General features: G+C 43.7%; 1 protein-coding gene across 1 annotated transcript in view; it reads left to right on the top strand.

Moving 5' to 3' along the window:
• The first annotated feature begins 1,129 nt into the window (after nucleotides 1-1,129).
• Ubc4 (ubiquitin conjugating enzyme 4) overlaps nucleotides 1,130-12,114 on the top strand; it is a 36,281-nt gene continuing 25,296 nt past the window's right edge. The window contains exons 1-3 of the mRNA XM_050182817.3: nucleotides 1,130-1,312; nucleotides 3,107-3,259; nucleotides 9,483-9,565. Coding sequence (XP_050038774.1) covers nucleotides 1,250-1,312; nucleotides 3,107-3,259; nucleotides 9,483-9,565 — 299 coding nt within the window. The 5' untranslated portion in view covers nucleotides 1,130-1,249. The remainder of the gene's footprint in view (nucleotides 1,313-3,106; nucleotides 3,260-9,482; nucleotides 9,566-12,114) is intronic.

A 12,114-nucleotide genomic window follows, 5' to 3' on the forward strand; every position in this document is an offset into this window, starting at 1 on the left:
TTTTAATTCAACAATAAAAACCGGCGTCTCTGTATTACCAGCATTAAATAGTAAATCAGCTCACTGTCTGATCGATTGGCGTAGGGAGTAAAACACAAAACATAAGAGCGCATGCTCGTGCACGGCCAACCTAAGGCAACCACGGAACATCTGAGCGGCAGGCGCTATAAAATATTTGTGATACACTGGCATCGTTCTCGCGCATTTCAAGTCTAGTATGCTTGAAATTACCATATATCTACGCTAGCCTTGCTGCATGGGGCCCATGGCGCTGCTCAACACAGCAATCACTGCGGTTGGTGAGCCAGCGCGATACATACATAAGCTGTGTGCTAGGGCATTGCCTTTTTGGCCTGTATACAGCCATATTTTCGCACGACCGCGAAAACAAACGCCAGAACCTTCCGGAGAGCGTATACCTGCCATGCAAAAGACCGCTTTCACCCAAGCCAGTATGGCGCTGCTCATAGGCGGCGCCACTGCGTTCACAATATGGCGGCGCCTACGAAAAAACGGTCTATAGAAAAGCTATTATAATAATCTCGAAACGTGTTACTCTGAGAATTCGTTCCAAGTGGATATGAATTTCGAAACCACCGGCTACAATTCGTGGATCGGAACATATGCGTTGAAGTAATTATTTAGAAGGTAATTAACGAAACTCTGTTAATTCAATAACAATTATGATTTCTCGTGCAAGTGATGTCCGTCTCAGAGTAATTTAGCACAAGACGTATTATTAAAATAACACACACACACACACACATCTATATATAATATGATGGACACATTTAATAACAGAGGTGACACGCGAATGTATGTGCGCGTACCTATATCGCTACGATGACCACTGATTAGGACAATAAATATGTAGAAATAATCAAAGCACTTCATAAATGAGGAAAAGGAATAAAAAACAGTAAAGTACACTGTCGAAGCATCAAGCAGGTGCCTGAATATCAAAACTGAAACTTATGCACGTAGAAAAAAAAGGCGAGAAGAAATCCTTACAATAAATAAAAAAAAGCAAACTGGAGAGCGAAAGTTAAAATTTATTAAATAAATAAGTAGTTATTTGTACGATAAAATCTTGAGCTTTCCGCGCACTGCATTGCTAGGATTGCCGTCTCTTTCGGGTTTTGTTAATGGCCGTCGGCGAAGGCCGTCAACCCAGCCGATCCAGCTGAGTTGCTTCACACCTTAGAAGATTTTAGCTCTAACCTAAAACATATATGGATTCTACGATACGATGGCTAACATCGCCGTGCAGAGAATAAAAAGGGAATTTAAGGAAGTCGTCAAAAGTGAAGAGGTGAGCAGCCTTGGTGAGCGCCGATGACGAGCGTTGTCGTTGCATTTTCGAAGCTCTTGGCATTTTTATCTGAATACGGTACTCTGCTATTCACCGCATTCACCGGGCGGTTATCGCGAAGAGAGTTATGCGCAAGTTACATATAGCACCGCGTTGCAGGTTTGTATTCAAAGCGCTTAAAGAACCCAGAACCTGTTCAGTGTCTGATGCTGTGTCGCATTGAGAAAGCTTCGATCTCTCTACCTGTGCGCAAATTAACCTGGAAATCGACGACGCGCAGTCGCGGTAGGCGTGTATTTTTGTGGTGTCATTCTCAGTATGCCCCAGAAAGCCTATCGATTGGCACTATGTAAGTACTGAGGGCGGCGAAATAGCTATTTGTCGCATCTTGAGGAACCTATCCTTTGTATTACTTCGTTGCAGACGTCGGGAGCTAATTACGTAGCCGTTGCTGCCCCTCTGACACGCCTCGCTTAATTTCAGCCGAAGGAGTGTAAGAACTGGCTTGATCATGACTTGCGAGGGTGGCAGCGTGGTGCGCTGTGAAGGCGTCTGCGGGCTCGAGCACGTGAGTTTGTCTTGCAGAGCCGCGAGAGAAGCCAGCGTCGTGCTCCAAGGTCGTCGTGCGAGTCACTGGCAGTGTCCTGTATGCGCGCGAACGCCGCACGTTTTTTCCTGCGCTTACTTCTTGACTTCTATTCCGTTCGAAGGTGTCAGTGGACCGGATGTTACTGCACGTGGATTAGACGCACGAAGAACCACGCAATGCGCCCCCCCCCCCCCCCCCAGGATGAAAGCCTGGGCTAGTTGCTTCGACATTTGGAATGTTAAAGTGGGCAGAAGGAAGAAGTGAGACACACAAGGGCCTGTGTGTGTCCTTCTGTCCATGTCTTTCGGGCCTACTTTCCCGTCGTAAGCGCGCGCAGCTTCACCAGTAAACGAAGAGGGTTCACTTCTCGACGTCTATAGTTTTCCAGAGCAATCAAAGGCTCATGCCTGAAGGATAAGTGAAAACTCTCAGAAAATATTTACGCATAATTTTTTTTTTAAAGTTCAAGTTTGCTGCAAACTGTGGCGCTTCTGAGTGTTCGCTGCTCAGTGAATGACTACTGTGCCACAAACACTGCACCCGAAATCTGTGCTACCGAGTCTAATAATTTCGAACAAAATTAAAAAATACGCATAAATAATTATGAGTGATTATAAAAAGTACATATACCTTGGTTGCAGCTTCATTCTGAAGCAATTTGGGGTCGTGTGTACCTGCTTGCTAGAAAAGTACTGTCGCAGAGCATCGCTCCTTTTGGGTATTGTGCAGCTTTCTCTGTCCAGATTTGGTCGCCATAAAAGGACAGCTTCAAACTTCCATCATAGTGTTCTAAGTAGTTCTGGCCAGTTGTTGGTCTCTTGAGGTTGCCTTGGTGTCCTTGCGTGCACATAAGTGTTCTCGCATGTTTTTGCTTTCATGTTGACTTTCGCACGTGCACATTTACAATGTGCATGTTTTCACTTGATATATGCAATGCTTGCTCAAATACTTTTAGACAAAGTTAGGCCCTTTATGTCACAGTTCTTTGTAATTTTTTTATCGCAACACCTTGACATAGTACACACTGGAGGGGGTTGGCTGTAGTTGGAATAAATAAATTCTCACATGTCATTTTTGCTTTGTGCTTACTGAGGGTTTCTCTTTTCTGTCATTCATTTGATAGTGTTTATTTTTGCATTTAGCATTTCTGCGCTTCCCCTGGCATTTTGTGTGTTGATGCAGGCCCTTAATTTCTTGTTGTGCAGGTTGCCAAGTGTGCCATCAAAGTAGAGCTGGTGAATGACAACTATACAGAGCTTCGTGGTGAGATAGCAGGCCCGCCAGACACACCCTATGAAGGAGGCACCTTTGTCCTGGAAATCCATGTCCCCGAGACGTACCCGTTCAACCCACCTAAGGTATGTCTGCTGCAGCAGTACCTTGCTGTATCATAAGACTGCAGGCTGGACATTAATTCAGTATAGCTGCAGGCACACATACCAAACTTTGTTACATGGTTACTAAAGAACAACACTAAACCAGTTAATGATGGATAATGCAATTTTTGAAGACTATTTGCAGTTATTTGGTGGGAAGGTAGTTAGTAGGTACTAGCTAATACAATGATGGCCAGAGCTTCCACCTGTTCAATTTTTGCGCCTAGACTGCAGTGTCAGTGCATAAGTGTGTTGACATGGATTTCAATGTCTCTTTAAAATTTGGCCGTTCTTGTGAGAAAAAAGATGCTCTGAAAAACCACTTTGAGTTCGTGGTTGCTTTAGAATTTGTTGCAATCCCATTTATCAAAAAAAACTATTAACTAGTCCTTAATAGACAGTGTTGAAATCTCATGCCATCGTGAGGACATAGTGTGAAAGCTTCAAGCACATCATTTGTTTTTACATTTTGTCTGGCTTACAAAGACTCCCCTGACAGTAAAACTGATCTTTCTGAATATTTTTGAAGCGTAGCTTAGGAGTCCATCTTAGCTTTATATGCATGGCGTAGAATTTCTCCATATTTAAGATGCATAAAAATAAAATTATTCATTGTATGGAACTTCAGGTAAGTGTGATAACATGATGTTTTCGCATTCACAGTTCATTTTTGCCAACTACATTAAAGCATGGATACTATCTTTTGGCATGAAGAGAGAAACACCCTGCATATTTGTTTTGTTATCAGTGATTGTGGGACTTGCACTTCAGAACCCAAGCCCTGTGTTAAAAAACAAACAAGGAAGATTTCTGCCTTGCTCAGGAAGATAAAATCTTGTTGTTGCTGCGTTTTACACAACGCTAATTGCAAGGAGGTGGCATAATTGTGGGAAAATAAAGGTGGTAAACTTCGTGGTAGCAGTAACAACTCAGAGACTTTATAAAAGGGGCCCTGAGCATTTCAAATAAACTGGTGTAGTTGCTAGACAATGCTGCCGTAAAGACCTCTGACTCCATAACAAAGTCACATCCAGCACAAAAATACCTTCACCATATCTGGTATTCATTGTAAACATATATTCATTACACACTGATATTGGCGAGAAACATTTTAGAATTGCTTCACTGTGTCGATGTTTATTAACACGATAGCATTAAGGAGCCCGTGTCGCAAAAAAATCCGGCATCAGACGTTTCAGCAAAAAGATTTTTTGAACCACGTATGCTCAGGCCTTCCATATTATGCAAGGAATTGACTGAACTAATTGAATTTCTCAAGCTAAAATACGTAGAAAAATCGTAAACTACGACTTGCACACAACCTACAGACATGATAGCTCTTGGTTTGTAATTTGACTATATGAGAAAACGTAATTCTGTTAGGCGAAAACTCAAAGAAACCCCTTCACATACACAAACTGGCCGCGACCTCTGTCATTCTGCGCGCGCCGGCGCGGTGGGTGTCTTGAGGGCCACGGAGCGGCGCGCCCAATTCCTTGCAATAATTCCACCTGGCGCTCGACTCTGCTGCATCGCAGCCCACGCAAGATGCCTTGGTTCCACCACAAAGCTTGCCTTTGTGTATAGCATTCGCGGCAAGCGTTTCCAGGTAAACATTACGGTTACATACACTCCGATTGCCGGGAAGCATGAGAAGCTGTCAGGGATCTTTGAAGGCTGAAACTCTTAAATGCGAAGCTTAAGCATCCTCCAAATTTTCATATCACGTTCGACTGCACGCAGTGAGAAGGAAGCCCATGATCACCACCTGCTCTGTTGTACAAGGCTTTTGAAATTCCTGCCATTAAAGAGAAAATTAGACATCCACCTGTTCGTAGCAATTTTCCACACAAGTTTCTGCAGAACTATTATGTCAAAACTCTTGCCTGTGCTTCGAGTTGTCGACAAATTCGACTTCGCCCTACCATCTGCTGGCTGCCTGGTTAGCTCAGATAGTAGAGTGGCTGCCCTGGAAAGGCGGTGGTCCAGGGTTCGAGTCCCGGACCGGAATGAATTTTTCTTCAACTGCGAGGCTTTTCTTACGAGGAACCCGTATGGGTTTCCTTTGTAGCAATTGCTACGAACGGGTGGATGTCCGATTTTCTCTTTATTTAATTACTTCTCTCCACCTTGCGGATTTTCGCAGAACTATTATGTCAAAACTCCCTGCCGTTTATTCATGCTGGATAAATGTGGTGCCATGGGCTAGATTTCTTTGGACGTTGCGACTTGCTGCACTTTTGGCTGAACCAACTTCTGAAAACCAACTTCTGTTACTGTAATGAGCAAAACGTGAACAAGGTGAATGCAGGAGCCAACGTTTCGACAAGTGGACTTGTCTTCTTCAAGGCGACATATGCTTTCCTCGCCACAGTATATATAGGTGGGGTTATTCTAAAGGGGAGGGGGTGTGAGGCGGGAGGGCAGCATTGTGCTGATGTTGTGGCCTCATAGATTTAGTGGCAGAATGAAGTGATATCAGAGTTGGACATTGTTGTGCAGAGGTACTGCTTTGAGTGCAGTAGGAATGAAGAAAAGAAAGGGAAGTCTTCGAGGCTCTGGCACATTTCATAGCCGACCGCTCCATTCATGCAAGGCACGTTAACAAATGTTTTGGTGGAAAAGGTTGATTAGGACATGATTGCTAACACCAGACACTATGCATACTGTTAATCAAGGTGTCGTAGGAGTATTAAGTGTAGAGATAAATATGGGCTTCGAGTGTTTGGCTCAAACCAGAAAGCCTGAAAACAGTGCACCATAGTCTGCGGGAAGTTTGGTATTAACAGATTATGGTTCAATATTTCAGGAAGATGTGTAGAAGAAAAAAGGGTGTAGAGAATTACTTTAGAATTTTGTAATCTTACAGTATTGTAGAAGCTGACTGTAGATTTGACTCAGAATAGCTCAATTTATATGAGTAAGGCTAAGAAGTAGGTCACTGCACATTGCATTTGCATATTGGTTGTAGTCAAGGTGTGAAATTATTGGTTTATTCTCGCATGTCAGCCGTTGTGAACGCCTACCCTAACATTGCATTTTGTAAATGTCTGATGCAACATTTAAGCGCACTCGTTACTGTAATCATTCCATCTCCACTTAGCAGTGCTTGTTGTCAAATTTTGAGAGGTTATAATAAAACTACTTAACTGTGCTAGTTGATGCATGTTTCTGACCACAATTGTGGTGCAGCAATAAGGACACAGACTACAGAAATGACGTGGACAGATGCACACTTCCAACTAATTTATCTCTGAAGAAGGAAACTGGCATTACACATATCCAGCAGATGCACAGAGAGGCAAGAACAAAAAGTGTCACGCTTATGAAGAAATCCACTGTGTGACAAGATGTACCAACTAGCCCAAATGAACACGCTGCTAATAAATTGGAAAAATATATGTAGGAACAAAATGGTAGTGGTTAAACATGTGCACCATGTTTCGTCTTGTACCACAAACAATAATAAATTGAGCATTTGCTTGAAATTAATTTGTCAACAAATCTGTGGATTTTTTGGAAATATTTTTTGAAATATTGACGGTTGAGTGGGGCACCAATGTGTGTATTCAGTAGGCGGGTATTCTGTGCTTACCTAGTGGACATGCGCATTTCGACTGCTGCTAAAGTGCTGTTCGGCTGGGGGCACTTGTCTCCTTCTGACACGTACCGCAGCCCAGCCAATCAGAACTTAACAACAGACAAATTGGACATGTCCAATAGGTGTACACTTGCAGAATACCACCCAAGGTTCAGATGAGGCACTGCTTAATGCCTCAATAACGGTTTGTGCTGGTGATAAAGGGCCCCTCACCAGGTTTGGCAATTTTAGACAAATAAGTGCAGCGCATACTTCACCTGCTGATGATTATCTCTGCTAAGTATTACAGCGCTGTGCGCCGTGAGAACAGCTGAAATGTTGCACCAAATGCCATGCACTCTCCCTCACAATGGAGCTTCTCCTAGCCAGAGCATCAAGGTCAAACAATGCACAAATGCCTGCCTTATCGTGTAACGCACTGCTATCGACGTCACTCTCCATGACATGTCACTTTTCTTAATCATCCAATATGGAAGGTGCAATGCTCGCACTGTAAATGCGCTGCGTAGCAGGAAAGGAAGAGAAGAAAAAAATTAATGCAGGTGGGGCTCATCACGTGAACCTGACATCGTCCCTAGGCTCCGACATGGGAGAAAGCAGGGAGAGAACGCCGCTTGTGAATGTTAGTCAGGGCAAAGGGAAAGAGTGTCTGTGCTTACAGTGACGTTTGCCTCCTGGTGGTAGCATAACAGGAAGTTCAATTTTACCCGCTGTGGTGACGTAGTGGCTTTGGTGTTGCGCTGCTAAGTCCCACGGCATGGGATGAAATCCTGACCATGGTGGCCACATTTTAATCAGGGCAAAATGCAAAAAAGCCCATGTTCTGTGCATTGGGTGCATGTTATAGAACCGTAGGTAGTCAGAATTAATGTGGAGTCCCCCACTACAGCGTGCCTCATAATTGTATTGTTTTGGCATGTAAGACCTCAGAACTTAATTTACATTTAGGTTCAATTTCTTCTAGCTCCTCCAATGATGAACCAATATGAAAAAAAATTTGTTGGTAAAATGCTGCTTAGATGGCGTTTCACAACTCCCGTTGTGTTACCAAAATTTTCAATGGTGCGTGGTGAGGTCTTCATTGAAGGGCCCCTATCAGGCCACATAGCAAATTTTGGTTATATGCTGGAAGTTGTCACATGTCCTCTAGAGAGAGTTCTACCACAAGAAATTTTCAAATTAGTTAATTATTGGCTGAGATATAATTATTTGTAGTGTTGCAAACTCATGATTTCAGGAAGTGAGCGTCACTGCCAACATTGCCACTCTCGCCACTTGCCCCACCTACACTCTGCAAACAAAATTCCTTCTTTGCGTTCTCCCGTACCAGAGCCGGAGGATCGAGTCATGTACACATCACGGCCCCAGTCTTTTTTTTTTTTTTTCTTGCATTCTTGCTGCACAGCACACTTTCGGTGACAATCTTGCGCTGCATTTGTTTCATTTCTCTCTGTGCACGATCACGGGCGCTCTACATGAGAACACCTGCATTGTTGTCTGGCTGCTTCTGCGAAATGGCTCCTTCAGTGCATGCACGTTTGGAGAGGCTCGCCTGGCTCATGGATTCCTTATCGCATGGAGGATATTGCGACATCTTTACGGGCACCACACTAGCCAGCAATATGATAAGTCAGTACCACATGAACACTGAGGTAGACACGAGTGGATGAAAGAGCACAATTGTGCACTGAAACACGGTACAAAATGACATAGTTTCATTCTTTGCACGCACAACTGCATGACATAGGAACAAGCAGGTGAAGCTTGAGTACATCCCCCTTGCTATGGTACGAAGTAAAACAGAGACACAGTCATTCGGTTTGTATGTTTTATTATTTCTCTAAACATTAATTCACCTATTGAAGCAACAGACCAAACAAAACACTGATGTTGCGTTGAATAATCCTTAAGTCATGTGTCACTGTGAGTGACGTCACAGCGCTGCCATTTACGTAGGTGCACTTGCGCGACTGACGTTGACTTTCTGTCTAGGAGCACGGCTCCCGTAGGAGAAGGGCGCATGGCATTTGGCTTGAAATTTCAGCTTGTTTTGTGGCACATAGCGGTGTAATAATTGGCAGACACAATCGTTAGCACGCATTGTGTGCACTGCGCTTGTTAGCTCAAAATGGTCAGACCTGATGAGGGGCCCTTTAAGGCTAGCCAAAGTCTTTGCATGTAAAAAGAAAGAAATGCTCTCTCTTAGCAGCTTTACTTTGTTTTTCTTAAGTTGCCTTTGCAAAAGATCAAAATGCTTTTTTTGCATCTAACTGCAATCTTAAAGTAGAATAAAGATGGTAATAAAGAGACTGTCCCTCGTATTCTCAAATGATCCTCAACTTGAAGCTCTTCCTCCACTTGACCGAGTTGAGCACAGTGCTGCCCCTTGATCGTAAACGACACTACACTTCTTGAGAATCGCCGAGGAGTATCGGTGAAGTGCAGTGACCGTTTTTGTTTAGGAGTGGCGCTGCCATCGACTTTCTTGAGTTGAGGCAGAGTGTTCAGTGGAAGAGCATTCTAGAATACGGGGTTGTGTCAGTTTGTTATACACGCGGTGTTCTTGACCTCTTGCTTGCTTTTATTGACCTCTTCTTGATGCAGGTTCGCTTCATTACAAAAATTTGGCATCCAAACATCAGCTCAGTGACAGGTGCTATATGCCTGGACATTCTCAAGGACCAGTGGTGAGGCCCATGTCTTATCTCCTCGGCACTGTTGCCACTACCACATTGTGGATGTAGTATAAATTTTTGGCAGGCTTAGCATCATTTCATGGCTTTGCTTGTGATGCAATTCTGTTTGAGGTCTGTTGAAACCTGTAACGAACTGTAGCAGCATGAGGTGGGCTTTCGTTGGTTTCTTGTGTGCAATGGATGAATAAAAAATGCTTGTCTACTGATATTTTTACAGCCACTGACAGACCTTGCATAGTCGAACATAATCTAGAGCTCTCTTTCAAGCACCTCTGAAGGCCTTAATAGTCTGTATAGAAATACAGTGCTGAGGTGCTCCAATATCAAGAATGGCATTGACAGATGGAGTAGCACACTATGGCATAAAGGTTATAAACAGGGATAAAGTGCCTCAGAAAGAATGGCCAATGTTTCGATAGGAGGACCTATCTTTGTTAAAGGCGGCCTCGTCATCCTCGGTATGTTAGTTTCAACGGGTTGGTAGAGTGACATCACGTGCGGTTGTTGTCGGTGGCGGCTCGTAAAGGGAGGGACTGCAAAGAAAATGAGTGCTGTCACCTGATGTTTGTAAGTGTGGTTTCTAAGACAAGGGGGCATGAGCGGGAGAGTGGGAAGGCGGAGGGGAAAAAAGGGGGAGGAAAGAAAAAAAAAGGACCAAGCGGGGAAAAACAAAAAAACAGGAAAAGACGTGAGAAAGGCATAGGAGGGTGTTGGGGAGCTAGAGGTTAGGGAGCATTCGGGGTTGTTGTTGGAGGCATGCTTTTGTGGCTTTAGAAGAGCCAGTCATTGCACGAGTAACAAGAAAGACAAAAAAATAAAACCATCACTTGAAAAAATGACTTGAGTAGCGTAGCAGCAATGCGTCAGGTAATCTTGAAGGAATTAAGATGGCGACAAAGAGTCTGGGGGGCAATGCATGAGGTAGCTGGAAGGCAGTGGCTTAGTCTTTCAAGCGACATTAGCCCCAGTAGCCCAACGTAGGCGCCGTCACGGCGGTATACGGAAATGGCAACACCGTGTGTGACTGAGGCACCTAAAAAGGTATCCTGGCATCTGGGACTTTGGAATGCATTGGTGAGGGTGTTCAAAAGAAAAAAAGAACACACAAAAAAATACCAGCCAAAAGAAAGGGGGGGTGGACCAAAACCGGATTAACAAATAGGAGGGTGACATGAGTAAAAATGGGAGGGGGCAGGTGTGTATGGAAATGGAGGAGTAGGTAAGTTAAGAATTAAGGTTAGCTAGTGGCATAATGTGTTTTGTGCCTTGGTTGGTGATATGAAAATTTCAGATTTAAGTTACAGCTTTAAGCGATTCTAAGTGTCCACGTGCCAGATTAACTCCTATCAGGTGTAGGCATTTAAACTTGTGTGTGTATGAGGTATGGTTTCGTATACTTCCTCTCGCGAGGTGAGTGGAAATTGGTTTGTAGTAATAGAGCCTTGCTTTGTCGAATATATGAACAAGTTCATTGAAGTCACTGGCTACTGCTTTAGGTAAATGGTGTATTGTATCTGTGCGGTGTCCGTTGAGTCTTGTATGAATTTGTTGTCCAGTCTCCCCTATGTACCTTATTTACTTGCATAATGATTGCACTCGCGTAATGATCGCATCCCTGAATTTTGCCGTCGAAATTCGATTGTTTTTATTTCCCGTGTAATGATCGCGCCCGAACTTGCCGCAGCGATATGTTGTGTGCCTAGTCTAGCTAATAATGATCGCACTTACCATCTGTCGCATGCTACGTGAACGACTCTTCAAGACAAACCAAGCGGTCTGCACGCACCACATTCTTAAGCAGATGGTAAGCAGATTAAGCAGATTTTATTCCTTTCATCACTTTCCACACTTCCATGACAAAAAAAAAAGCTACAACCAAACTTGCCTTTATTATGTGTAGGCTTTATAATGGTTGTGGTCAACAACAACAACAAAAAAGCCGCCTTTCGATTCTTCTCGTCTGCGCTCGTGGGCACGCAAGAAATTGCGAGCGGCAACGATAGTAGCCACGTTTACACTGATACGTTAGAAGTGTACCCTATTCATACGCTGACGCTTGTAACACAGCTAAGATATTTGCCCACCCTTAGCGGAAACGTGCCGTGTCAGGATAGTAGTGAAGACAAATGCCGCAGTTTCCACAGAAAGCCCGCCATGTGTTTCTATGTCACTGGCAGCTAAGCACGCCTGTCTGTTTCTGTCCTCTCAAGGTAGACATGGCTACGTTATGGCCGCATACTTACCGATATTAACTATATATTGTTCATTACTGATACGGAAAAAACTATTTCAGTGCGCATAGTGTACTCACAAGAAGAAAAAAAAATCTCATTCGGCGCGTTCGGCTTGCTGCTCCGGCTACAATGTTTGTTTTGGTGTCTGACACTGTTACAACGGCAGCTGCCTATTTGTTGACCTGTTGTCATCCCGCAGCAAACGCGCGATGAAAAAAAAAAAGTTTTCTTTACGTGGGAAGATGAAAAAAAAAAAAAAAACGTTTTCTTTTCGCGGCGGGAAATTTAACCCATGTAATCATCGCA

The sequence above is a fragment of the Dermacentor andersoni genome, chromosome 4 (genome assembly GCF_023375885.2).
Source record: "Dermacentor andersoni chromosome 4, qqDerAnde1_hic_scaffold, whole genome shotgun sequence".
Classification (NCBI taxonomy): Eukaryota; Metazoa; Arthropoda; class Arachnida; order Ixodida; family Ixodidae; genus Dermacentor; species Dermacentor andersoni.